Source organism: Podarcis liolepis (assembly GCF_965112155.1).
Source record: "Podarcis liolepis genome assembly, chromosome: 1".
Taxonomy (NCBI): Eukaryota; Metazoa; Chordata; class Lepidosauria; order Squamata; family Lacertidae; genus Podarcis; species Podarcis liolepis.
Window position 1 is genome coordinate 7,614,367 of NC_139554.1, and position 27,706 is coordinate 7,642,072.

The 27,706-nt window shown below is 45.7% G+C and overlaps 2 protein-coding genes and 1 long non-coding RNA gene across 7 annotated transcripts in view; 2 read left to right on the plus strand and 1 right to left on the minus strand.

Moving 5' to 3' along the window:
- Nucleotides 1–594: 594 nt before the first annotated feature.
- PSMA3 (proteasome 20S subunit alpha 3) lies at nt 595–15,548 on the plus strand. Its single transcript, XM_083520221.1, has 11 exons — nt 595–813; nt 6,192–6,274; nt 8,681–8,804; nt 9,105–9,206; nt 9,348–9,421; nt 10,993–11,068; nt 11,834–11,899; nt 12,273–12,319; nt 14,279–14,346; nt 14,845–14,909; nt 15,374–15,548. The coding sequence occupies exons 1-11, from the start codon at nt 793–795 to the stop codon at nt 15,416–15,418; spliced, it is 771 nt and encodes a 256-aa protein (XP_083376347.1). The 5' UTR covers nt 595–792; the 3' UTR covers nt 15,419–15,548.
- A 2,204-nt stretch (nt 15,549–17,752) lies between these two features.
- On the minus strand, nt 17,753–26,461 carry LOC310685801. Of its 2 annotated transcripts, XR_014515545.1 has the most exons (5): nt 26,331–26,461; nt 23,120–23,395; nt 19,893–19,975; nt 17,817–18,626; nt 17,753–17,767 (listed from the first exon to the last, which is right to left on the minus strand). It is a non-coding gene; the product is annotated as an uncharacterized lncRNA (long non-coding RNA). The 2 variants fall into 2 exon arrangements; XR_014515546.1 differs by lacking the exon at nt 17,753–17,767 and having other exon boundaries at nt 18,358–18,626; nt 23,120–23,392.
- A 592-nt stretch (nt 26,462–27,053) lies between these two features.
- ARID4A (AT-rich interaction domain 4A) overlaps nt 27,054–27,706 on the plus strand; it is a 69,073-nt gene continuing 68,420 nt past the window's right edge. For 3 of the 4 annotated variants that reach the window (XM_083517089.1, XM_083517087.1, XM_083517091.1), the window contains exon 1: nt 27,054–27,430. The gene's annotated coding sequence lies outside the window, so the exon portion shown is untranslated. The remainder of the gene's footprint in view (nt 27,431–27,706) is intronic. The other variant, XM_083517090.1, reaches the window with a different exon arrangement.

Genomic DNA, 27,706 nt, shown 5'->3' on the forward strand with positions numbered 1-27,706 from the left:
AAACAAAGCATGCTTTTCCTCATTCTTTAGGCTAAACTGAAAAATTGTGCAGAAATAACTCGTGAACTGATTAAGGTGCTCTGCAATCAGTTTCGGGTTATAATGAGCCGAGTGCATTTACAACACATCCTTGAATGGATGAATCCGAGCTGTAGAAACAGATGCCGTCCCCAGGGAGTATTCTGTGTGTGTTTGTGTGTGTGTGTGTGATTCCAACAGTTTGACTATTCTTTTAACTCTCGAGAGAAGAAACGATTCGTTTTGCTCAAGGGGTTTTATTTTGCATGCATTTTTTTGTAGATAAACTAACAAGACACCCCAAAAAGGGGAAAAAACAATTGCGCCCAACGTGGGGCTCGAACCCACGACCCTGGGATTAAGAGTCCCATGCTCTACCGACTGAGCTAGCCGGGCACTACGTAAAACTGCTTCCCAGAAGGGTTGTTGGTCTACTTGAGCTACGCGTGCGTGCTCCATCTATTTCTGCCCCGACTTTGACGAGAGCGCGCGCGCGCTCCGCCCTTTCCTGCAGTGACTCGGCGGTCTCTACACGAGCGCGCACGCAAGGCGTTCGTGGCTCCGCCCTCCAGCCGCAAAACACCAGCGTGAAAGGCCGTTGGCCAGGAGCGCGGAGTGCCCGTCCAATGGGCGGGCGCGTTGTTGAGCGGTGGGTGAGAAGCGCGAGCGGGTGGCTGCCTGAGGGGGTCTGGGGAGGCGAAGGGGAAAGGCAAGCAGGCCGGCTGGTGAGGAGGCGGAGGGAACGGTTGTTTCGGTTTTCGGCTCTCCGCCGCCATGAGTTCCATCGGCACCGGGGTGAGTGACCCCTGAGGAGAAAGGGAAGCGGCGGCGGCGGGGCAGCGCTGTCTCTGGGCGAAGCCCCTGAGGGGAAAGGGGGACTCGGAATGCGGGCGAGGCAGGAAGAAAGGGCGGCCTTCTTTCCCCTCAGAGGACTCTGTCGCGGAAGGGGGTCTGCGAGGAGAGGCGTGTGACGTCACAGACACGCGCGGGGTGGGGGGGGAGGACTGTGCTGCTACTGCTGCTGAGTCACTTTGGGGAAACCGAAAGCAAAAGGCCTTTTGGGGAGAAGCTGGGAGAGGAGGGGAGACATGGAACGTGATTAAAAGATGTGCATCCTTTAAATCAAGGGTCAGGAAACTTTTTCAGCAGGGGGCCGGTCCACTGTCCCTCAGACCTTGTGGGGGGGCCAGACTATATTTTTTTTGGGGGGGGGGATATGAATGAATTCCGGTGCCCCACAAATAACCCAGAGATGCATTTTAAATAAATGCACACATTCTACTCAAGTAACAGCACACTGATTCCTGGACTGTGCACAGGCCGGATTGAAAAGACGATTGGGCTGCATCCAGACCCCAGGTCTTAGTTTGCCAAGGTAAAGGGACCCCTGACCATTAGGTGTAGTTGTGGATGACACTGGGGTTGCAGCACTCATTTGACTTTATTGGCTGAGGGAGCCGGCGTACAGCTGGTCATTTGGCCAGCAGGACTAAGCCGCTTCTGGCAAATTAGAGCAGCGCATGGAAACGCCGTTTACCTTCCCGCCAGAGTGGTACCTATTTATCTACTTGCACTTTGACGTGCTTTCAAACTGCTAGGTTGGCAGGAGCAGGGACCGAACAATGGGAGCTCATCCCGTCGCGGGGATTCGAACTGCCGACCTTCTGATTGGCAAGTCCTAGGCTCTGTGGTTTAACCCACAGCGCCACCTATGCTTTAAATTAGCGGCAGGGAGACTCTCTGGTCTGTGGGCCAGTGTTCCCTTTGCAAGGGTCTAATTTGGCCCGCTAAGTCCATCCCCCCCTACCAAACGCCAACCTGCTCCATAAAGGTAAAGGTACCCCTGCCCAAAGGCCAGTCGTGTCTGACTCTAGGGTTGTGCGCTCATCTCACTAGAGGCCGGGAGCCGGCGCCGTCCAAGGACACTTCCAGGTCATGTGGCCAGTGTGACGTCGCTGCTCCTGCGAGCCTGCACCAGAGCAGCACACGGAAACGCCGTTTACCTTCCCGCTATAAAGCGGTACCTATTTATCTACTTGCACTTAGGGGTGCTTTCGAACTGCTAGGTGGGCAGGAGCTGGGACCGAACGACGGGAGCTCACCCCGCCGCGGGGATTCGAACCGCCGACTATATGATCGGCAAGTCCTAGGCACTGCGGCTTTACCCACAGCGCCACCCGCGTCCCTGCAACCTGCTCCATACACAATGTTATATTGTTTTATGGATTATAAATGTTTATATAATAGGGCTTAACACTATAATTGTTTAGCCTATTTCTTAGTTGCTGCTTTGCTAAGTGTTTTATAAATTGTGATTGTTTTATTGATGTTTCATTTAATATTTCATGAATTATGCTGTGCTTGTGATGTTTTGTTATGTTGTTGCGGCTTGTTTGTAAGCCGCTTTGGGATTCATGTCTTCAGAAAGAGGCGCAGAAATATAATCAAACTTGTATACACAAGACCTTGTGTGGAGTAATTAAAATTACTACTGTCATCATCAATTTATAAACCGCTTAATCACAAATGTCTCTAAATGGTGTACCAAAAAACCCCTCAATGAACATAAAAATCAGAAGTCAGGTAAAACTTCCCTGCCCTGGATTATTATTATTTTTTAATTTAAGTATTTGGGAAGTTCAACAGGGAGGGGGCTTGTCTGAAATCAACCAGGAGCCTTAAAGTGCCCATTTGATTGTTTCCTGGCAAGCCAGGTGCCTTTTAAGTTCCGATTGGGCACCTCAAAGTACAACCTGATCCCTGCAGAAAATGCAGGTTGCAAATGGCAACTTCAACTATAACACCTGGGATTGGTCACATTGGAAGAGTTCCAAATCAAGGGTCCTGGAGTGCAGTCTATCCTGGCCAAAAGCAGGGGTTGCCTTTGGTGCTGATCAGTGCTGACAACCCTTACCTGGAATAGTTTTAAGAATAGGAAAGTAGATGGCTAACCTATTAAGTATATTTTTGTATTTTATATAATGTTAAAGGATCATTAAGGATCTGGCTTTCTTGAAGTGGGTGGAAACGTACCAAACTGTGGGGTGGTCTACACATGGGTTGTTTGGAGGGAGTGGGTGGCGCTGTGGTTTAAACCACTGAGCTTCTTAGTGAGCTCCTTCGCTCTGCCCCAGCTCATGCCAACCTAGCAGTTTGAAAGCATACCTGTGCAAGTAGATTAATATGTACTGCTGCAGTGGGAAGGTAAACTATGTTTTTGTGCGCTCTGGCACTAGGATTTGTTTGGCCTCCCCACCCCATTGAGCTATAAAGTCATGAGGACCAATCTATGTCATGGTGTGATGTGCAAACTCTGCCACTGTCTCAAACTTTAAGCAAAATAAAAAAAAATTTTCTTCCAGTAGCACCTTAAAGACCAACTAAGTTAGTTCTAGGTATGAGCTTTCGTGTGCATGCACACTTCTTCAGATACCAAGGTGCTACTGGAAGAAATTTTTTTTTTATTTTGACTACGTATCTGAAGAAGTGTGCATGCACACGAAAGCTCATACCTAGAACTAACTTAGTTGGTCTTTAAGGTGCTCCTGGAAGAAAAAATTTTTTTATTTTGACTATGGCAGACCAACACGGCTACCTATCTACTACTGAAACTTTAAGCAAGCTTTCATTAGAACAGACTTTGTCTACTTCTGCAAACTTCAATGTTTAGCACTGCAATCCTTTCTGAGAAGCTTGTACATTAGCTTTTAGGCTGGGCCTATGGACTTAAGAAAAAAATATATGAATTAACATCCACACCCAACACCTGAAATAATGACCTGGATTTTCCATTGTATAATGTGTGAAATGGTCATATAAGATGAAAAGTTGAAATGGAAGAAAGTCACTGCAGTTCTTGGTTGGCCAGGAGAGGTAGCTGTTGACTCGTCCAAGTCACTATGAAGTTTATACACCTGGTACCAAGAACCAAATTAGCTCCGCAGAAGAAAAAGAGAATGGAGCTCACAAAGGCAACAATACATGCATATTATAAATATAATTAATTAAAACAAAATGCATTTATTTCCAAATACCAAAACCCAGGAGTCAGCCTTACTCACCTGAAAACCCTGTGTTCGTATACATTGTGGCATAAACTATAGCATAGGCTATAGTTGGTAAAATGTTGGTGGTCTGTTATCATGCTTGCAGAAGACAGGTGAACAGACAATATATTTATTTTGTCACCCAATAATTGATAGGTCTCAAACAAAGGAGGAATAAACATGCTCCAAACAAATGCCTGATTTCTGTACTATAATGTGAAGTGTCTAAGATGACAACTGAAGTCATTGCCTCTGTAATTCTCTAAGACTGAAATTAGGCCTTCATGTTACTTGGGCTGCAGCAGAAAACAGCAGCCCCATATTCCCTGTTTTTCTTCCCTGTAATGTCAGATGCAGACTTGTGTTATTGCACTGCAAGTTTTCCTACCTTCACTTTGCTTCAGGAACTTACCGTATTTTTCGCACCATAGGGCGCACCCAGTTTTTAGGGGGGAATTCAAGAAAAAAAAATCTCCCCCCCCCCCGCAGCCCCAAAGATCAGCGTACAGGCTGCACACAACCTCTCCCTGCCGGAGGGGTTGCGTGCAGCAATGGAACAAGCCAAGGCAGCGAGCGGGATGGATCCCACTCACTGTTTTGGCTTCCCCTTTAGCCCCGTGCAGCCTCTCCTTGGCGGAGGGGTTGTGCAGGGCTTTCCTGGGAGGTGGGGGGATTCAGTCCCTTCTCCCACCTCCCAGAAAAGCCAGGAGAAGCCGCGATCTCTTTAAAGGGATTGCGCGGCTTCTGCAGGCTTTTGCGAGAGGTGAGGGAATTCCCCCACCTCCCGCAAAACCGGCAGAAGCTGCGCGCACTTTAAAAGGGCTGCACGGCTTCTCCTGGCTTTCCTGGGAGGTGGGAGGATTCCCTCACCTCTCGCAAAAGCCTGCAGAAGCCGCGCAATCCCTTTAAAGAGATCGCGGCTTCTCCTGGCTTTTCTGGGAGGTGGGAGAAGGGACTGATGCCGCCAGTCAGTCCCTTCTCCCTCCTTTGGAAAAGCCCGCAAGAGCGCACGGAGCTTGTGTGCGGCTCTTGGGGGCTTTTCCCGCCAGCCTCCCCCCTGCATTCATTCCATAGGACGCAGACACATTTCCCCTTGCTTTTTAGGAGGGAAAAAGTGCGTCCTATGGTGTGAAAAATACGGTACTTTTGTGGTGAAGGGGTTCTTGAAGCATGAGGTGATGCAAACTGTCCAGTGTGACTAGATGTTATTGTGGAACATCTTTTTGTGCTTCTCTGGCTGTTCTGGAAGGCTGTTGGTTTATAGCACAGTGTGGATTGTTTTAATAAAATCAACGTAGTTTATGAATGAGAACATGAGAAGACACAACTTAAATCATTTTTTTGAATTGGCATTTTCAGATATTTCCTAAATATAAAAAGTATGTAATGAATTGCTTGAATCGTATATTGTGCCATTTCTAAGGGTATGTTCATATATATATAGCTTTGCAATTTCAGAAAATATTGCACGGTATGTGCACTTAATAATTATTGCTTGGTCTTAATTTATGTGAGAGTTACAACAAAAAATTAATTACACAAAACATACATTCTATTTTTATGTCAAACATGAATATTTATTTGGTTCAGTATGCATATATTTCAAACATCTTTTTCTTTCTCTTTCCTTATAAGAGAGCCTACAAATGTTAAACTGATGGTCAGACCCAGCAATTGTTAGCTACACAGAAGCTTAGTTCTCTAAGGCTGCAACCTTAATTTTGAACTGTGTGGGACTCAGTGCTCAGTAAATATGCTTGGAATTAGAAGTTGGCTTTCTATAGGCCGTTGCCCCCAGATTTTCAATTATTGGGCAGAATGATTTCTTCCATTATTGCATTTGTTTCATGTGTAAATCATAAAGTACATAGTTTTAACTGATTTTTATTTTGTATTCTATCTATTGCAGTTAACCGCTTAACAACAAACATATGTTGTTTAAATTAAATAAAACAAATATTCATAGTTTGAGAAATGTGCAAATTTAGAGATTGTTTTTATAGTAGGAGAGCAACACACCTTATTTATACAGCGGGGTATGCAATGAAATTGACTAAGGAATCCCAGTTCCACTGCCTCTTGCTGTTCTTTAAAAAAAAGCTACAAATGTATGCGTCTCTTTTGCAGTATGACTTGTCGGCATCTACATTTTCTCCAGATGGCAGAGTGTTTCAAGTAGAATATGCTATGAAAGCTGTGGAGAATAGCAGGTAAGAGTAAGACCTGTTATTTATTATTTATTTAAAAAACCCTTTTTAAAATGACCAAAACCCTGATATACAACTTAATGTTAAAAAGAACACTTTTGCAGAGACTAAACAGTAGAATTTACAAACGAAGTTGCTTTATACTGCATCATACCACTAGACAATATACCCCAGTATAGCCTCTTTTGACTGGCAGTAGATTCTCTTTAGTGGGTTGGGAAGTTTCCAGTTCACAGGCCTAGTTAGGCTTGGCATGTGGTCCCTGAGACAATCTTCCACAAATAGTGACCCTCTGCTATCATGTATGATGGGTATAAGCAGGTAAGAACACAGATCCAAGGCAGTAATTGGCTGAAAATGAGTGCTATTTGTGCAAGCCCTGCTTTGTTCGCAACACATTTTGAACCTTAACTGCACCCACAAATGAACTTCAGAAGGGCTTGCTGCTGCAGCTGATTGGCAATTACACTGAGCGCCTCTGAAGTTGTCATCTGACATTATTCTGACGTGATTGATAGGTCAAAGTTGATCTATAGGGCGTGCAGTACTGAAGGATCCAGCTCACTAGCCATGTACACTTCCCCACTCCTGGTTGTATAGCGTCAGGCAAAGATATTTTCTATTACATGCTGCTACCTGGTTCTGCATGCAAAGCATGGGTTTCTCCACAGAACTGCAGGTCCTTTTATTTGCCCAAGAGGCTCAGTGCTTCCGACCACAGCGCCACCTGTGTCCCCCATAGTCGCCTTTAACTGGACTACACCAGGGGTCTGCAACCCGCGGCTCCGGAGCCGCATGTGGCTCTTTTACATCTTTGCTGCGGCTCCGGGGCGGATACTAGCGAGGGGAGGAGGCGCATTGTGCACCCCGACACTCCTCACTGTGGCGGGCGCTGTACTGGCTGTGACGTCGCATGGGGGCGGTGCGTACGTTAGTCACGTACCGTCCCGACGTCACCTTCCCGCCCACTGTCAGATCGTGGCTCCGGAGATATATTTTTTTTAAATGTCGCAATGGTTTTGCGGCTCCCAGTTGTTGTTTTTTCTTCGGAAATGGGTCCAAGTGGCTCTTTTTGTCTTAAAGGTTGCAGACCCCTGGACTACACCATCCAGTGGTTCTTTACCTACCTTTATCTGCTTTTATTTGTATGTGTTCTGACCTCTTGAATTCTGTGAAATCATTCTTGTACCTTGCTTACATGGGAGTAAGTCCCATTTGGAAGTGAAGTTGGGTTTTAGCCTTACAGCCTGCCATCATGCATTTTTACTCAGAGGTAAGTCACAGTGTGAAGCCTGTTTTCATTAAAATCAACCAATGTTTTGCTCTGAACCTCTGTGGGAACAGGATTGCTGCTTTTTCATTGTTCCACCTTGGCAGATACATGATGTGATAGCAGCTAGTCAAACTAATTTCAGTCGGACCTACTTTCATCTAAAGCCCAGTCTGTGCATGTTTCCTCAGAGATACTTACTCACATGGAAGTGTGTCTAGGACTGCAGCTGACAGCTGTCAGATTCATTTGGTTCGATTATTTTTTTAAAAGTTGCATGGTGGTGTAAAACTTTAGCTTTAAAAAGTTTGGATATTGCTGAAGTCAGTGTACACACATATGATTTTCTTAGGAAATCAGTGTCTATGAAATGTATTGTTTCATTCAGGCTATATTTTCATGCCATAAGGAGGAAGCTTTTTTAAAACAGTGCAGTGAGGTTGCACATAGTAGGCAAGCTAACACATGCTGAATTGGCGGTTCAAAATGTTAGTGCTATACAGTACTAAGTTGAAGTTCTGTCAAAATGGATAGGATTCAAGTAATGTGTCCCATCAGTGGAAGCCCTGCTCCAGGACTTCAACTTGTTTAACCAGGACTTCCCTCTTTCCTCTGCTTGCGCCCCCACCCTATTAGCTCTGTGGGAGTTGTTGGAACCCCCAGAACAGTGAGGGTTGGGTGTTCTGACTGGAAAGTCAACATGTGTGACCTAACAGAACAATTGCCTTAGCTTGATGTTGAATTTCTCCCACAGTACATGTGTATGTTTTCTCGACTGTATTTGATAGTAGTAGCTTTTTATCTTGATCCAGTACTGTCCTAAAAAGATGAAAATTTGAATAAATACTAAAACCGTAATATTTTAGTTCCAAAGCCATATAATACACATTGTGGTTCTCTTATTAGTGTCGTGTGCAGCCCTTTCCTGAACTGCCCTAGTTTTCATCAGTTGCACATACTGTTTATTATAGTTTAGTCATGTTGTTTGTTTTTTAAATTAATTAGGTTGGTTTTTATTGATGCTTTTTAAAGAACTGTTAACCTGTTTTTCCTTGAGCACCTTCTGATTGAAAATGCGACTGAAAAGTCCAAGCAAGAAATACTTTTAACTGATTACTGTATCACAACTTTTTTTCCAGTACAGCAATTGGGATACGGTGTAAAGATGGTGTAGTCTTTGGAGTCGAAAAATTAGTTCTGTCCAAACTGTACGAAGAAGGATCCAACAAACGCCTCTTTAATGTCGACCGACATGTTGGAATGGTGAGTTGTTCCTCAGTATCTTAGAGCATTCATTGCCGTTTAGCACGTGCTGAGGCTTATCCCCCTGTCAAATGGCCTCTTGGATAAGCCACTGGTAACTTACAGCTTGTAACCAGGAAGGAAAGCTGGAGGCGTCAACTTGCAAGGGTGGAAATGCTAGTTTGACCAGTTCTGGAAACATGTGCCTGGCAATCGTGTCCGTTGTAAAGGATAATGCCAGAGAGATACACGGGGTGTGTGGTATGTTGACTCAAATTTCTGTTTTGATTTTTGTTGTAAGATGGCTGGTGTTTATTTCAGGCAGTCGCAGGACTCCTGGCTGATGCCCGTTCTTTGGCTGACATAGCAAGGGAAGAAGCTTCTAACTTCAGATCCAACTATGGTTATAATATTCCATTGAAAGTAAGGAGCTTTGTTTCTTTTTGCTTCTATCCGTATGCAACTTATGAAAAGCACAGCATGCTTCAGATGCTTTGCAGGAAACTTATTTAAAAATATTTTCAGTGCTCTTAGCATTCTTCTTTCTTCCCTCCTCCCCAACAGCATCTTGCAGACAGAGTGGCTATGTATGTACACGCCTATACTCTGTACAGTGCTGTCAGACCTTTTGGTTGCAGGTAAGAGCTTTTATTCATTTATACTGCAATTCACAACACACTTGCCAACCAGAGTTCGGACCAAATAGTAACTTAAAATGTGTGTTTGTATATGAGAAAAATACATTTGTAAAACACAATTTAAAAGCCTTTATCTCTGAGCGCTAAATGCACAATCAAGTGAAGATGCTCTGCTGGATTCTTGCAAGTTTCAGAAGGCAAGATCTCCAGATCTAAGGAATGCACTCTTGCTGCTTGAACTTGGAAATCTGGATTGCTTCCTTAACACAACCTCTTAAAAAATCCACCAAGACTGCTTAAGAGTGAAAAAGAAAAGGAAGGCATCAGCCAAAAGGGGAGGGGCAAGGAGGGAGGCAGGAAAAACACAACCTGGTGTTAGATGGAGAGTTTAGCCAGGCATGTTTTGACAAAGTCCTTCCTCAAGGGGAAATAATTAAGTTCTGCTTTCAAAAAGGTGCGTCCTCTGGGTTCTGTTGGATTATATTCAAAATGTGTCGTGGTGTGTTTTATCCAAATTCTTTCCTATCAGCATTACTAAGAATATTCAATGGCTTGGATCCAGACCTGCTGTTCCACTCTTTCTGTTTGTGTGTATTGGATCCAACTGAAACTGCTCCTCTTTTGAAGCATCTCTGAAAGTCTCCTGGCTGAAGAGTGGGGTTTTTTTGAAAGGCTTTAAAAATGAGTTCTGCCCAGTTTCTTCTCTCACATTATTTTTGAGGGCTTGCCAGCCTTCCAGAGCAGACTTTTGGAGGCAGTGAGGGACTGCATGGTGAGAGGAATTTTCAGAAAATGCCTGTCTTTCCTCTGCCCAAGGGAGCATCCCGTTAGCAGAGTTCCACTCCATGCAATTCTGGATCCAAGTCCAACCCAATATACCCACAGTTCACTAGTAAGAATAGGTTAAATCCTATTCTCGCCTCAGTATGTGACCTAAAAGTATATGCATACCTTATTTAAATCAGCTGAATAAAAAGGGTTGCCCTTATAATTTCTGATTTGGAATAACAAATATTGGACATCTTAACCTTTCTATTAAAATTATGGGTATGCTAGAAGCTAAAAAAATATTGGGAATCTTAACAAGTACCCATGGGTCAGCAAAACATACCTTAAGAACACCCCACGTTCTTAGGCAACCATTCTCAACTTGACATAGTCCACATGTAATAATTTGGGAAGATATTTATTTGTGCTGTTCTGCCACGAACAGAGCTTTTCCAGTAAGTGTTATCTGAGTGAAGAGAAGTGTGGCAGAACTATATTTACCATTTGGCAAGGTGATGCCTATGGTAGGCAAGTTATAGTAGTTAAATATGAACCCAGTGGTACATTACAAAATAGGGCGGCAAGTACAGAAGTTTCCCATCCCAATAGAAACGTCTCTATGTTAGTCGTGGGCTGTGGCTTGTGCAGCTGATTTCAGTGAAACTTTCCCAAATTGCTTACTTGGAAGTAGGCTTCATTGAGCTCAGTGGTACTTCCTGTTAAGTGTTTGTAGGATTGCAGACCTTTTGTCATTTATTCTCTGTCTGGCAGTTCCTCTTCAACAAAATCTTTTACATTTTCAGCTTCATGTTGGGTTCCTATGATGGTGATGATGAAGGTGCTCAGCTATACATGATAGACCCATCAGGTGTTTCATACGTGAGTTAAATCTTCATAGGTGGGGAACAATTAGTAGATAGGCAGTTGTGAGACTCTTGCTCATCCACTGAAGTCCTTTAGCTTAAAGTGATTGGGGCAGCGGGGAGCAGCTGGCAGTTGGTTTTGGGCTGCTTACTGATCCCTAGTCCAGAAGATCACCAGATCTCCAGTATACTTGTGCAGGTCTCTAGAATGGGACTGACACAGTATGAACTTCGTCTGAATTCAGGTTAGGACTGCACTTCTGTTTGATAAGGCACATGCATGCATTTGTTTGTGACATTACAACACTGTGTAAAACGTTTGCAATAATTAATAATAATAATAATAATAAATTTTATTTATATCCCGCCCTCCCCAGCCGAGCCGGGCTCAGGGCGGCTAACAACAGTCAAATAAAAATCAAATAATAACACATTCTAAAAATATTTCATTATAAAAATTAGTTAAAATCAAATTGATGGCAACCGATTAAACAAAATTCTGTGCAGGTTGCCGGAGGAGGGAGTCAGGCTGCGCCCTGACCAAAAGCTTGGCGGAACAACTCTGTCTTGCAGGCCCTGCGGAAAGATGTCAGATCCCGCAGGGCCCTAGTCTCTTGTGACAGAGCATTCCACCAGGTTGGAGCTGCAGCCGAGAAGGCCCTGGCTCTAGTTGAGGCCAGCCTAACCTCTCTGAGGCCTGGGACCTTGAGGGTGTTATTATTTGTAGACCGTAGGTTTACAGATATTGTTTGGTTTAAAGTTGTTCCTGTTGCATTTACAGGGTTATTGGGGATGTGCCATTGGAAAAGCAAGACAAGCTGCAAAGACAGAGATTGAAAAGCTCCAGGTAAGGCATTGCCTTGTGACTTGGCTTCTAAGCAAACATCCCAGGTGTCTCTGAAACATTTTTTCCACAGGGCAGGAATTTTCTGGGTTTATTAATCCAGGTATCTAGAAGTGTTGCCTTCTCAGTAAAATACTGGACTGCTGTCACCAGTTCAAACTTGACCTTCCAAGAGCTTTGTGAATAACAAGGATGTGTGTAGATATAATCTTGGTTCTTCAGGAATTAGATTGGTGCAGAAATGAGATTCCTGAGAATCTAGATAGAATTTATTTCACACTTAACCATAGTGCATTGGGTTTGAGAGCTTTATTTGAGAACACAGTAAATACAATAGTATGTGATTAAAATGCTCACTGTATTTGTATATCCACAGATGAAAGATATGACTTGCCGTGATGTTGTTAAAGAAGTTGCAAAAATGTAAGTTTCTTACAATGTTGGTTTGGGTTGATTCACTGGGGCAGTTCTTATATTGATTTGTCTTTGGATGATGGGCTGGGATCTAGCAGTTCAGATAAAATGGACTTTCTGTTTACATCCATATTATGACCCTATTTGATTTCAAACTACCGTATTTTTCGCCCCATAAGACGCACCGGCCCATAAGACGCACCTAGATTTTAGGGGGGGAAATAAAGGGAAAAAAAATTATTTCCCCCCCAGGTGCGCTGCGCTAATCCAGAAGCTTGGGGCAAGCTGAGGTCAGCGCGCCCCAAGCTTCTGCGTGCCGGCAAGCAGTCCGCTGCCGCCCCAAGCCTCCCGCACCCGGCAGGAGGTCCCGCTGGGTGCGCAAGGCTTGGGGCGGCAGCGGACTGCTTGCGCGCACCTAGAAGCTTGGGGCGTGCTGAGCTCAGCACGCCCCAAGCTTCTGCATGCCGGCAAGCAGTCCGCTGCCGCCCCAAGCCTCCCGCACCCGGCAGGAGGTCCCGCTGGGTGCGCAAGGCTTGGGGCGGCAGCGGACTGCTTGCGCGCACCTAGAAGCTTGGGGCGTGCTGAGCTCAGCACGCCCCAAGCTTCTGCATGCCGGCAAGCAGTCCGCTGCCGCCCCAAGCCTCCCGCACCCGGCAGGAGGTCCCGCTGGGTGCGCAAGGCTTGGGGCGGCAGCGGACTGCTTGCGCGCACCTAGAAGCTTGGGGCGTGCTGAGCTCAGCACGCCCCAAGCTTCTGCATGCCGGCAAGCAGTCCGCTGCCGCCCCAAGCCTCCCACACCCGGCAGGAGGTCCCGCTGGGTGCGCAAGGCTTGGGGCGGCAGCGGACTGCTTGCGCGCACCTAGAAGCTTGGGGCGTGCTGAGCTCAGCACGCCCCAAGCTTCTGCATGCCGGCAAGCAGTCCGCTGCCGCCCCAAGCCTCCCGCACCCGGCAGGAGGTCCCGCCGGGTGCGCGAGGCTTGGGGCGGCAGCGGACTGCTTGCGCGCACCTAGAAGCTTGGGGCGGGCTGAGCTCAGCACGCCCCAAGCTTCTAGGTGCGCGCAAGCAGTCCGCTGCCGCCCCAAGCCTCGCGCACCCGGTGGGACCTCCTGCCGGGTGCGCGAGGCTTGCAGACACTTGCCCGAAGCAGGGGGAGCCCTCCAGAGGGCTCCCCGTGCTTCGGGCGACAGGCTGCCACCCCAAGCCTCGCGCACCCGGTGGGACCTCCTGCCGGGCGCGCGAGGCTTGCAGGCATTCGTCCCATAAGACGCACCCCGATTTCCCCTTCATTTTTGGAGGGGAAAAAGTGCGTCTTATGGGGCGAAAAATACGGTACTTTAAGGCATTTCATAGTCATAATTTCATTGTTTTGTGTGAAAGTCTAAATAGCTAAGGGATGAATTATTTAGATGTTGAAATTTTGAGTGAACTTTCTATTTGGAGGGTGGATTCAACTTTTGATAGGTGATCGATTTCACGTGTAATGTTAAACCAAAAATCCTGGCTTATTGCGTGAGTGTTGTGCATTCAGCTTTACTCCTCCCTTGCTGAAAGCTCCCATCTAATCCTGAGTTGTTTACAAGCCATGGGAAGCTATGTTTCAAGTGCTGAATCCTGGCTTATTTTACTGCTTGTGCAAAGGGAGGAATGAAGATGCAGGAAATGATGGAATTATGTGCAGCTTTCTTTAAACACTAACATCAAATTAAATCATGCCAAATAATTCTAAAAGAGGACCCTTTTAGAAGCATTTTATCTCCAGTAAGTAACAGAGGAGCCAGAGTTTTCATGTGATTTTTAGGAGACCTGAAATTGTGATGTGCATGTTTCTGAGTATATGCTCTCTTCTGAATGTATGTAAAAACTGTTTACTATTGAGCTCCTCCAGTCCCAAAGCTGTAAGTGGGTTCCTACTGTACTTCTTGATAGATACTTGGAATAACTAATTTTTTTGTGTTTATGTTTTCTAGAATCTACATAGTCCATGATGAAGTAAAAGACAAAGCTTTTGAACTTGAACTCAGTTGGGTTGGAGAAAGTAATGTATCGTTCAAATCTTCTCTTCCTTCATTACTGTTTGCTGCTTTATGAAAATAGTTAATTTTGTAACTTGCTGTGATTTATCCTTAATTAACAGCATATCTAAAACAAAGAACCTGTGTCCCTCCAGATGCTGCCAGCCTCCAACTCACATCATCCCTGACTATTGGCAGGGGTTGTTGGAGGCCAGCAACATCTTTCAGGTCTCTGGTTCCCCACCCTTGACTTAAAATTGAAGGCATGTGCCCTTGTATGGGGGGGTACATAATCTAAATACCATGGCTGTATACAACAAGTCTGCTCAGGAGTAGATCCATTGAAATCAGAAGCCGTGACTTAAGTCAGTCTACTGTATGACTATAGCCCATACTGTTTTTCAGAAAACAGTACCACAAAATGAGTTTGTGGCACATTTGTATATGACTTTGCCTTTGCTTCAAACTTAGAAGATAGGTTTGCATTCTAAAAAAATAAAAATTTTCTCTTTAATTCATAGTAACCAAGGGAAAACATGAAATTGTCCCAAAAGACATTAAGGAAGAAGCAGAGAAATACGCTAAGGTAAGTGCTAGAACTTCACTGTCTGTTGTACATAGGAAGCTGCATTAGACATCATACATTGGTACATCTTGCTCAGTAGTCTATTCCAGCTGGCAGTAGCTGTCCAGATTTCAGGCAGGGAATGGTCCCAGCCCTGCCTGGAGGTGCCAGGGATTGAAATGGGGACCTTCTGCTTACATTCCTGGGAGGAAAACATCTCTTCCAATTCCTCTTAAGTAATTTTGGTTTACAAAAGATAATCTGGTCCATAAATCTTAAAATACCAGTTACCTTTAAGTGGAGAAGTGATGATACAGGCTGCTGTAGAATTTGTGTGCTTTTATGTAAAGTAGGTATAAAATGTCAGCTATTTAATTCCACAAATTGTGAGCACAGCTAGATTCCTGGTGTATGTATAACATGTGGGATACGGTCTGTTAGCACGGAAGCAGTAGGACCTGATCTTTTTTCTTTTATTTCTACAGGAATCTCTGAAAGAAGAAGATGAATCAGATGATGAAAATATGTAACACATTGTTACTTTAAAACAAATGTTTTAATCTGTACTACAGGCCTGTGTATGTATTTGCCATGATGTATGTGCTGGAAGACTATTTTGAGTGACCAACTTGCACTAAAAAATTTTCCAATTACTGTTTATATTTGAGTATCAATTATTTGTTCAAAGGCTAGGACAGGGTAACTGTACAATGAGAGCAAGGGCTTGATGGAGAAACGTAATGAAAATAGGAAGATATACCTGGCTAGGAGCCAAAGAAACTTAGTGCACTGATGAGGACTTGCAGTTTGTCTTGAAATGCCACAATTGTCTTTTCCCTCCTCAGTGCTACATAGCAAACCCTTTTGAAATTTCCAAAAGCAAATTGGTTGTTGCATGGGTGGTGGTGTGGAGAAAGTATGTTGTTGAAGGAAAAAAGTTTAAAATCTCATTGAGCACCCTGATGTAGCATGCTAGATTGCACCCACTACTAAGAGAACTGCACTCCCCAGCCCTATTGAATCCAGGCCTTAAAGAAATGGTAAAAAACCTGCTCCCTCCTGTCAGAAGGTAGCAGCCCAGATTCCTGGTCATACAAAGAACATCGGCTGTATCCTACAACTGGACAAGTTTATTATTCAACCTCCCTACCTAGCAGTCCAGTTTTCCTGTTGTCTGGATTGGATTATAGTAAATATGATTACTGCTGCTGTGAGATTGCAAGTACTCATGCAGTTTGTAAAAATCTTGTATAAAGCATGAACAATATGTATCTGTCTGAAAAGCCAAACTTGCTATATAGTAAGATGTCACACTCAAGCTTTATCTTTCAAGCAGGTGGGATGGCTTGAGGGCAAATAGTGAGCCTGAAGCTTGGTCATGCTTGAATAGAAGAGATCTGACTAACGCTGTTGGATATTGATTTGTGGCTTCATGTAACAGAGTGGTGGTTGTGAAAACATAATCTGAGCCCTAGTTGAAAGAAGAAAATTGTTGCAGTATTTTGTGTAGTGCTGTGCTTTAGTGTGGTGATCACTTTCAACTAATTTTTGCAGTGGCTGGAAAATGCTATGATTTTTACAGTGAGATTTTCACACCGGATTCTTAAGAGAGAAACCAGAACTTTGTGCTCAGATGAGATTGCTGTTGTTCAGAAACTACTTAACTTTCCAATTTATTGCACTTGTTTAGATGGCAATGCTTACACAAGGATGCTTGTATGAAAAAAATAATTTTTTGACCCGAGAACCCTCCAGGGCAAATTTGGGAGAAGCCTAGCATTTCCTGTCCAGAAAGTTGTTTTCAGCCCATAGTCAGCACATTAAGCCACCATTTCACCCACTTACCTACTTTTGATTAGCATCTGCACAAACTACAAAAGCTTGCTTACTATTTTGTGGCAATCTTGGCATTCATTAATATTTCAGATACTTAGCCAATTGCTTACACTGACCATAGATGCAGGTGGTCCAGCAGCCTTTGAGGCCACAAGTGGGGCATGGGATGCTAAGTATCTCCTCATGTTCTTCCATTTACTTTGTCTACAGTCAGAGCCAACTTGTGTACTCAGCTGCCCCTGTGAATAACAGGATTATTTTAACATTCCCCTCTCCCACAGCAGCTTCCTGCCACCATTTACACAAATCAGTACATGGACTTGAGCATTTCTTACATGATCCTGTTTAGTGTTGAATAATTTAGTACTGAAATTCTTGAATGATCACTAGTTTTGAAAGAGCTGCCAGTAGTGGGATATTTTTGCCTACTTTCCTACATCTATTGATAAAAAAGGTGAAAGGAAACATTTTCACAAATTAAGAGTTATCATACTTCTACTTATGAATTTATGGTAGAATAATGATTGCAGCTTCCTACTGGGAAGATGCTGAACCACACAATATTTATTAATGATAGTTCAGATGACCAGTGGCAGTGTCACTTGACCCATTACTACTTCCTGTTCCCTAAAAAAAAAAAAAAAAGTTTCTGTGTATTTACAGTGCTGTACTCAAGACCATGTTTCCACTTTCTCATGTCAGTCATGGCATCCCCAAACCACAGCCCTGCTTACGTCATAAATTAGTGTGACTAAGCAGGAAGCAAAACACATGCAAACCAGCACTGTGTGATTCACAGCACAAAGCACTTAAGGATAATTTGTACGTAATATGTTGTAAAGGAGAGGAGTTGGTAGGTGCAATCCAGCAGGTATGAGAAACCTCTTTACTAATGTAGGGCAAGCTTCTCCTACCTCTGTGAATGGGGAACCTTCACCCCAAGAGCCCACATTCACTCAAGTGCAGGAGTCACATGCTGGTAGTAGAGGTCAGCAGTAAAATAGTTGCAGCAATAGATGGGACTCTTAATTTTGTAGTGTAGACTATATTCTTCAGATTTACACACAGCCAGACAATAAGCGGCATCAGCACAATTCAGTGATAACCTTCCAAACAGGCAAAAGCTGAGCAGGGCCATTGAATGATGGTCTAGGCCAGCATTTCCCAAACTTGGGTCTCCAACTGGTTTTGGACTGCAACTCCCATCATCCCTAGGTTGCAGGACCAGTGGTCAGGGATGGGAACTGTAGTCCAAAAACAGCTGGAGACCCAAGGTCTCATTAAAAAATGGAGCTCTAATTCTCCTAAATTAAGAGGTGCAACTATTACCAATAGTGGCCCTTCAGCGAGTAAAACAGGCAAGACAGAACTCTCATTAGGACTTAAGATGCAATGCACAGGTTTTATATTGGGAGCCAGGGGTCTTCTACATGGCAACAGACAATTAGTCTCCTTTCAATGGCTACTCTCATTTATCCATAAACGGCTCCTTAGTCGTAACCAAGACCAGAAGAAGCTGTGGTGCTCACACTAGGACCCAAATGCACGACCCTTAGAAAAGAGTCTTAAAATATCCACAAAGCATGTTTGTCCAAGCTCCTAGCTAGTGTAAGGTAAACAAAAGATGCCAATGTAATCATAAAAGAGGCTTTTATTCCATAAATCAGTGTTTAAAGTATCTGTTCATCTTGAGACATTCTGTCAGTGCTTGGATACAATGAAAGTTCTCTGCTTAACGAAGATGACTCAGAACAGATTATAAGCAGTCGGCACAAATGTACTGAATCCCACAAGCAAGATAGCTGATGTTTCATCATGGTTCCAGCCATACACACAAGCTCACACCGTTCTGTGCCTTGGGAAGAATTTTCTGCAGGGATCTGTACGTTCACGGTTAGAATTCTGTTGAAGGAAAAGATTAAAATGACACAAATATACAAATATTGGGGAAAGCTATATGTTCTCATCCAAGGGGAAGAGGCAAATCACACAAGTGTTTTGAAGATACTGTGTCCAACTGACAAATAAAATAAAAAACCTGTCACCTTTAGAGAGAAAAATCTCCTAACACCTTACAATTAAAGGAATTATTTGCACATAATAGAATGCATAAGCTGAAAATACAGAAAAGAGTTACTGAGCTTGGGTGGAAGCCAAAAGTAAACATTTGCTTCTGCAATACACCATTGCTATTTGTAATCTTAACATGAGTTAAAAAGAATAAAGGCTATATTGACTTGTAACATCAAAGTGAAACAAGTTGTCATCCTAAAATAGTAATTATATCCAGGGAGGTGAAAACTAGCAAATTGCATATATTTTCCATACTAATACCCAAGTAGACAGATACAGATCAAAGGGCTGTGTGAACAGAACCAGCTCACATAACTTTTCTCTGCCCTTCCACGCCCCGCCCCCCAATCCCCATTGGCGGTTGTCCTGTATAGCTATGAGCGTAGGAAGGAATCACCTGAACCAAGGCAGTAGACGAAGCTATACAATGCGGTATTTTTAAGTGTTTCCCAAGCAGCATGGGTTTAAGCAGCCACATCCCTCCAGAAGGATGTCAACCAAACTTAAATCACCCTATGCAGAGCTACTTCTGAGATCGCATTCTTTTTCTGTGCAAAATGCCTGGTTTCTCATTTAAGCAGAAAAATATTAGCAACTTTGCCTGACCAGGCTCTTAGCTATCCATTCCACTGACAGGCATCCAGGGACCTCCTTACAAAGACCGTTCTACATTGCTAAAGCTTATTACCATACATAGAAAACTGCTTCCTTAGACTCCAACAATGAAAGCAGGAAGCCAGGTGAGCAGACCAGTTTCAGCCAACAAGCAAAAAAACAAAACAAAAAACCAGCAATGAAAATCAGTCCAGCTGCATTTTCATTTGCTGCTACTTGCGGTGCAGATGGAAGAATAAGTGTCTTTATTCTACACAGGCAGAGCTTTACGGAGGAAAAACACACTGGGATGCCTATGACTGGATTTTACTTGTGCGCTGGACTAGCTCCATAAGGATTAGCACCTGGAGAATGAGTTCGCTATCACCATATATGATTATGCAATTCTGACACAACAAAGCACAAAAGGCAACATGAAAATTAAGAGGAGGGAAAAACCTTCACACTACATAGCTAGCAAATGTTGAGAAACTGTCTTACCTTTCCAGATGGCTTGGTGATTAAACAAAGCACTGATTTCCAAATGCTCTCTGGAACGGGATGGTAAGCAACTTGAAAGGCACCTGGCAAATAGCAAAAAGAAGTTACATTTCTAGAAAGCCTGGCTGCCCCCCCCCCCCCCGGCATTCCCTCTGCTCCAACACTTCTGCACAATGGCAATATCTGTATTCTAAGTTGCCTGGTTCAATAAATCAGTGTTTCCCAAACGTTTTTGGGCAACGGCACACCTGTTTACCGGAAAAAAATCTTGCGGCACACCACCATTAAAACCCCGCCCCCGTGACGTCATTCGGGGAGCCGGCGGCCCGGGCCTGAGCTGGAGAAGGAGAGGCGGTGCTTTTCGGCACAAGGCAATCGGCCTGGAATTGTTTCCCGCGCGCTGCGAAAGGGAACAGCTGCGGTCGCGCGAACCCTCCGGCGCTGGGAGGGGAAAGGGCGGAGTCGCAGAGCACCAGCTGGCCGAGCGGTTGCGCGCAGCGTTGCGCTTTTGGAGAGCGTGCGGCTGCTGCTAGGGGATCCGGGGACGTGAGCAGGCCTGGCCCGACCCGGGTTGAAGGAGGACAAGCCGGCAGCGCGCCAAGTGAGTTCGGTTGCGCGCGACGGCCCCCGCTCCCCCCACCCCCGCCGGATCCTCGCCGCCGCCGCCTCTCGCCCGCCTCCCTCCCACGGCACACCAACCGATGTCTCACGGCACAGTAGTGTGCCGCAGAACACCGGTTGGGAAACACTGCAATAAATTATAGTAAAATGCTCCAGCTGACAGTGCCTATTCCTTCTCTATACTGCTGTCATTACCAGTCTAGACCCTCATAGTTCAGTCGGTAGAGTGTGAGGCTCTTAATCTAAGATCCCTGCCTTACAGGGTTCGGCTAGATGATCCTCGTGGTCCCTTCTCTACAATTCTATTATCAATGTGCACATTATTGCTTTCAGCATTAAAGGGCATCAACTGGTAATATAAAGTTTTCTTCTAGTTGTGGCTTTATGGAGCTAGAATACTGCTCTGGAGAGGCAGCAGCAATTGAGAGACCAGAACCTGGGGAAAAACAGGAGGAAGGTGCCTGAATCACTGTTTGCAAGACAGATTGTTTTCCCAGGGGTGGAATGCTCAGGCTAGAACAAGTATTATACCTTTGACATTATCATAATCCAAACATTCACAGCAGCATGTAAATTATTTATGATGTATTAGTTTTAAAATGCATTTTAAAAGCAGGTATTTGATCAAATTACACTTGCAAGTTTCTAAAAACTGTTAATGCCCAATTAAGCCAGATCAGTAACTGGAAGAACACCCACAGCTTTTCTAGGATTCTCTATTCAGTGTTCATCTCCATCTCAAGTAGCCATGGAGAGCCTGGCATGACAAAAAATATTTAACAGCTGCTATAAAGCTGAACTGCTTTTCCTTTCTTTGGAAACATTGTTAGTAGTTCTTATGGGCAGAAGAAAAGCAGTGAGCAGACAGCAGAAAAAAAGGCAGGCGGAAATGGTGGAGTCTGCAAGCAACAGGAATGTATTCAGCTGCTTCCTTCTCACCTTAGAACACACCCAAGTTTTGCAGATTAAAAGTGTTACTCTGTGAAGTCTTAGCAGCCTTTCCCAATATATTTTTGTGCCACAAAGCAGCAAGAACTGTAGCCTACTCCTTGATATTACCTTCAATCTATGATAATAAAAGCAGTCTTGTGATGAAATGCAGCATGGGAGCGGATTCACATTGAATTGGCTCACCTCTAACACAACAGCAGTTAATGCTTTTGCATTGTGAGAGATTCTTGGGCTCTCAGGCATTGTGGTTTGAATACGAGGGAAAGCACATCTACTAGTTTGCCGGCCTGAATGTAACAGTAAATCAAGGTTTGACATAAGGAGGTTGAAATCAAAGCCTGCAAGGGGAGGGGGCAGCACACAAGCTCAAGCCTCACTCACAGAACATCAAACAAAAATTCAACCCAACATGTGAACCAAGCCATTCATTCCTCCCATTGTGTTCACTGTGTTTCTTAAAAAAAAAAAAGACCTTTACACATATGTTAATAGCATGGATTTGTGTATTCAGCTGTAGCCACTTTCTGTACCACAAACTCTGTGAGATAGTACAATGTCCAAGGTTTCTTTCTAATAAACCTACAGTGGTAACTGCCAAAGTTGAACATCTGAGCTTCTAAGGATAATTACTTCCTTTGAAGTGTACAACCCAGCTAGCTTTCCCCTCCCTAAAATAAAATCAGACACTCACACCTTGTTTCATTTAAGAACTGGGACAAAAGGCAAAACAGAAGAGGAAAATAAAAATTCAGCTACATCCATTTCCTTCCCTTCTTGGTTCCCAGGTTTATGAAGACCTATTCAGATACATGCTAGAACAAATAACCTCACTAAGTCAAGCCCTAATTGCTTAACAGCTCATGCGTAACAAAACCAAAAGCATAAGAACTGAGTCTCCCAACAGAGACATTAAACAGCATTCACCACATAAAGGACAGCATGTGAGCTACGATATGAAGTACTAATTTGCTATGTGAAACAGTTAATAGTCATCATCACAATATCTGTACATGGCCAAGTTTATTTTGCAAAGACACAGAATAATCTTGTGATAAAAAAGGTAAAGGAACCCTGACCATTAGGTCCAGTAGTGACCGACTCTGGGGTTGCGGCGCTCATCTCGCTTTATTGGCCGAGGGAGCCGACGTACATCTTCCGGGTTATGTGGCCAGCATGACTAAGCCGCTTCTGGCAAACCAGAGCAGCGCACGGTAACGCCGTTTACCTTCCTGCCGGAGCAGTACCTATTTATCTACTTGCACTTTGACGTGCTTTCGAACTGCTAGGTTGGCAGGAGCAGGGACAGAGCAACAGGAGCTCACCCCGCCGGGATTCGAACCGCCAACCTTCTGATTGGCAAGTCCTAGGCTCTGTGGTTTAACCCACAGTGTCACCCGTGTCCCAATCTTGTGATAGTTCGGACTTTATTATTTTTATATTCTGTAAGGACTGAAGTTCACACCCATTTCCCACCCATCACCCTAGCAGGATCACTTTAATAATAGCAGTCTACTAGGAGGCGACGTCTATGGCTGGAGTATTTGGTCTACCAACAGTGCAGCTGTGTTTCCTCTCCCAACTGCAATTACAATGCAAAATATACACTGTACTGTGTGTGTCGGGATCAACTATTCAGAGCCAGTGTTAAGACCCACCGTCTCAGACGTAGTTTACAGCCATCTTGTCTCCGGCATCAACATATGAAGTGCAGCTGCCCTCGCTCAGCTGTCCCACTCAGGATATGTTCCGTGCGGATTATCTTCCTCTTGAGTTAGATAGGCCAGCTTCACAACGGCAGCAGCATCCTCCACCCCATGGCTTTTGGCACCACAGGGTCCTTTGCAAGGTGCTCCAAGTTTATTTGTCATCACCATGCTGAACACGTCCCTCTGATGCCTCATTGGGTTAAGTTTCAAAGAAAGAAATTGCTGCTGGAATAAGAGATACAAAGTGTCAGCATTTTGTGCAAGAGATTATAGGCCCCAGCTCAGTATGAGCTTGTCACCCCCTTCTCAATCAATTCTGTCCTATTATCCCCCTTGTCAAATCAGAACCAACACTCTGCTCATGGCACGCAAAGGTCTTTGCATGTGGGACACTATTCCAACAAAGGTAAGAGTTTCAGAAAAGGGGAGAAGCTCCTGCCAAATTAGGTGGGCGCTCACTCATCCACTTAAACTCAGTATGAATCAATGGAGATTTTATGCTGGGGTGTTCAGCCCATCATGTCTTAGCCTGCTAGGGAGGAAGGTTCTCCATGGCTTAAGGTTCTATCTCTTTTTGACCTTGAATTCTCTTTCCACGTGCTAAAGGGAGACTGCCCTACTGTTTGAAAACCACTGTCCTGGGTAGTTAAGTGCAAGCATCCATAAATACAGTCAGGCGTGACCAGCAGTTACTAATGGTCTCTTTCTGGCAATTCCTAGATGTCCTGGACAAAGCAAGATACAGTACCTCATTTCTCAAATTACTGCATGATTTGCAGGCAACCCGAGGGGAGGGCTCTTTCTTCATAACAGGTTGGAAAGAGAGACTACTCTCTCTCTCTCCAAGTTCTCTGCAACACACAAAGAAGGAGCCTGCCTCTTTTAGTACCTCATTTAGAAGATATAGCAAGCATCTCTCTTGCTATTTCCTAGTGTATTGAAAGACCAGGGTAAGTGAAAAGCTGACCCAGCTCTTCCCCATGTGTGCCAGAGGATTCTGTGTAGGAGAGGAGCCAGTGGCCAATACAAATAGCTCACTACTAAGGCCAGCAATAATGTGTGGAGCCCTGCTTAAAATTCTCATGAACAGTCCTGTATTTTCTGTATCCAACCTGCAGATGGAAAACCTAGCAAGTTAGCCACAGGTGGCAAAATTAAGATAAATTACAAAGGAGGAAGGACATCCTCTCCCCACCCCATTCCAACTTGTGTGTCACAGATGACAAGATGACTATGCGGCCTAAAGCATGATGAATATCTACCTCATTCTCTGTAAATGTCACAACCGTTCAATTTTGTGTTGATTTGAAAACTGGTGTAAAATTCTGTTGTTTGCAAATATGCAAATCCTTCTTAACTGAAACAATTCAAATACTGTGAAGGAGGTGCTGGCATACTTCCCCCTGCAAATATCAAACAAGTGCTTCTTGAAAGGGGGGGGGTACAAGATGGAGTTCAAACTGCTGGAAATACAAAGTTTTAATCTGAAATCTTAGGCACAATACTGTGCCCAGAGCTCAGAACCTGCTTGCGATTATGAAATTCTGACGCAAAATGTGCCTAAAACAATGGGAGTTTTGAACACTGCCCCTAGTTCCATAATTACCATCCTGAACAACCAGTGAATTCATAAGGACATCTGGAGTGCAAAGCGTACAAGCACATAAAAGATGGGCTGAAGTGATTTAAGAATCCTAAGACAAGAGTTAGTATGGCAGGGGGTTGGACTCGATGGCCCTTGTGGTCTCTTCCAACTCTATGATTCTATGATTTGCAAGGCCCTCGTGAAATTTTATTTTATTCTCTTGTAATCCTCAGTAAAAAGCTCTACTCATAATCATGGCAGAAGTTTCCACTCTACTGATTACAAAAAAGCACTCTTATGAAGCTACCTTCTTTTCATCCCTTGGCAAGTTGATGGAGAGCACAAAATTCCTAACTCTTCTTCATGTTTATAAAGAATGGTCCTTTTGACAAGGTGGGAGGACTTTTGCAGATCTTCTCTTCAGGCTACCAGAAACTACTTATCATTTAAAAAAAAACAAGGATGTCTGAGCAACTTGCATTTACTAGAAACAGAACACAGGCACAAAAAGTCTGCACTACAAGAAAGCACAGCTTGCTCCCCTTGCAGCACAAACATCTCTTAATCCACATTGAGCAGTGGCTCACAGATGGCATGCTGAAGGTATGAGATATGGATACCTATATATCTATCTGTATGGGAGGGAAGGGAGAGAGAAGCGTACAGCATTTAGACTTGAGAGTATTCCTTTGCTTGGGACAATTTTTCGGCTGCAGGGCTAACCACAAATACTTATGAGTAAACATGACTAGGAGAGTGCTATTAAAGCTAATACACAACATTAATCCTGCAGAGGAAGTCAAGCTAGTCTTTAATAGAAAATGTTTTAATTCTGCACAGTTGAAGAAAGGCAACAGCCGAAGCTTTTTGTGGGCTAGAGCCCCTCTTCATCAGACAACAGAAGTACTATTCTAGGTTGAAAGGTGCAGACATACATGGATTGCGGAGCGTAAGCTAGCAGCCAGCAGGGGTTTAAGAACAATGGAGCAGGGCCCAGCTGCTTTATGGACAGCCTCCATGCCCAGATCTCTGGGAGGATCTCAGGACGGCGCCCCTGATCCACAAATGCATATCCCTCTCCATAAAAAGTGCTCCTGCGGGATGGTCGGGCGTTTGCAGGTAGCTACTGGAGCAACAAAAATTGAAAGCGTTATGGAAGGGCTACGACAAGGACCTTTTCACGAGGAAGGTACAGCCATTAAGCACTTTCAAGAAATACGAGGGTGGGGAAAAAATATGCTGCGTCCCAGATCCTCGCGGGGGTAAACTTCACTCCCCTGGTCTGTGAAAAGGAAGAGCGAGGAGGGAAACCCGGAAGAGGAAGCCCCGCCCACTTATTGGCGGCTGCGCAACTCCTGACGTCACACTCGGCTTCCGGTCCGCAGCCCCGCCCCGCTACGCAACGTTTACCTCGGCCCGTTGAGGCAGTTTTCCGCGGTAACGGTCGCGGGGATCGCGGCCCTCCTCGCCCCTCGACGTTCTCCACACAAAATACGGCTGTTTTTAAGCCAACGGACGGAGGTCGCATTCTCCCCCGCCACACACATTAAAAGGCCTCACCGCACCCACACCTACCTCGGCTTCGTTTACCTCAGGCCTCCGCCGGAGCCGCTCCTCAGCACCCCTTCACCTCCAGCCCTCTCAACGAAATGGGACCGAGACGTGACTGAAGAGCGCACAAAATGGCGCCGGGCGAAGGCGATGGGGAGGAAAAAAATAATGAAACCCTGACGGCCGGAGGACGCATGCGCGTTAGGACTCGGCTTTCCCTTCGCCGCCTCCGCAAGCTTCTGTTGGCCCCGCCCTCCACCTTTCCGTTTCCATGAGACAGGCGCGGGCAGCCAATCACCTCTCGCCATTCCTCCTCCTCATTTTCCCTCGCCCCGCCCACCCGCTCCTCAGATTCCTGCCCCGCCAAGTCCTCCTCCAATCGCCTCGCGGCGCTTCACATCCGGCCCCTGCAGGCCTCTCGCTCGCTTCCCCTTCTCAGCCCAGGGAGGCGGGGCGGGTGGAAACTTTGACTTAACTCCTTTTTTAAGCCCCCGGCCGTCCAACGGCGCTTCGCCCTTCCTCGGTTTGGACCAATGAAAAGTCTTTGATGATGGTGGAGGGGCGGGGAAACGAAGAAGAAGAAGTCGGGTGCGGGCGGGGGCGGAGGAAAGCGGCCGCCCAATCGCGTCGCGGAGAGCTGCCCTTCCGCAGTCCAATGGAAGGCGGGAGCTACGCGCGGCGCCCGATCAGGGCGGGGCAGAGCGCCCCCTCGAGCGTCACGGGCGGGGAGGGGGCCCCGCGAGGGGAGGAGCCAATGGGAGGCCGCGCCGCGCAGATCCTGCTCAACAGCTTGTTATTTGGGTGTTGAGCCGCGCAAGGCAGCAGCGCTGGGCCAGGGAGTCCCGCCCGCCGCCCGTCAGGGAGCCAGAGCGCGCGAGCCAGAGGCAGCCCGGGCTGCCGGGGGCGGGGAAGAGGCGGAGCCGAGGCGCGAGACCACAGGCCCGTCCTCCTTCCCCCCTCCCTCCCCGCTGCCGCCGCTCGCTCGCTCCGTCGTCGTCGTCCTTCGCCGCCTCAGCCGCCGCCGCTTCTTTCCTGCTCGGGGCCGGACGGCGGAGACGCGCCCACGTCTTACACCGGAGGAAGGAAACGGGGCAGCCGCCGCCGCCGCCGGATCCTCGTCGGCGGTGAGTTGGTGGCGGGGCTGAGGGGGCCTGGCCGGGCTTGGAGGGAAGGCAGGGGACCCTGCGCTGCTGGAACTCGGGATCCCCTCCGGAGGTTGCGGGAGGCCCGGGCGGGATCCTCCTCCTCCTCCCGCTGCCTCTCTAATGCCTGACCGGGGAGGCGGAGAGAAGCGCTGCCTGCTTCCCCTCACGGAGGAGCCACAACACACCGGCCAAGTCCTCCTTCCTCCTGCCACACTTTGAGCAGGCTCTCTTTCCCCGCCACATCTGGACGAGGCC

Coding starts and splice junctions, on each gene's coding strand:
- PSMA3 (XM_083520221.1), top strand. CDS start 793: ATGAGTTCCATCGGCACCGGG. Junction 11,069..11,833: donor ACCCATCAGGTGTTTCATAC/GTGAGTTAAATC, acceptor TTGCATTTACAG/GGTTATTGGGGATGTGCCAT. Junction 11,900..12,272: donor CAGAGATTGAAAAGCTCCAG/GTAAGGCATTGC, acceptor GTATATCCACAG/ATGAAAGATATGACTTGCCG.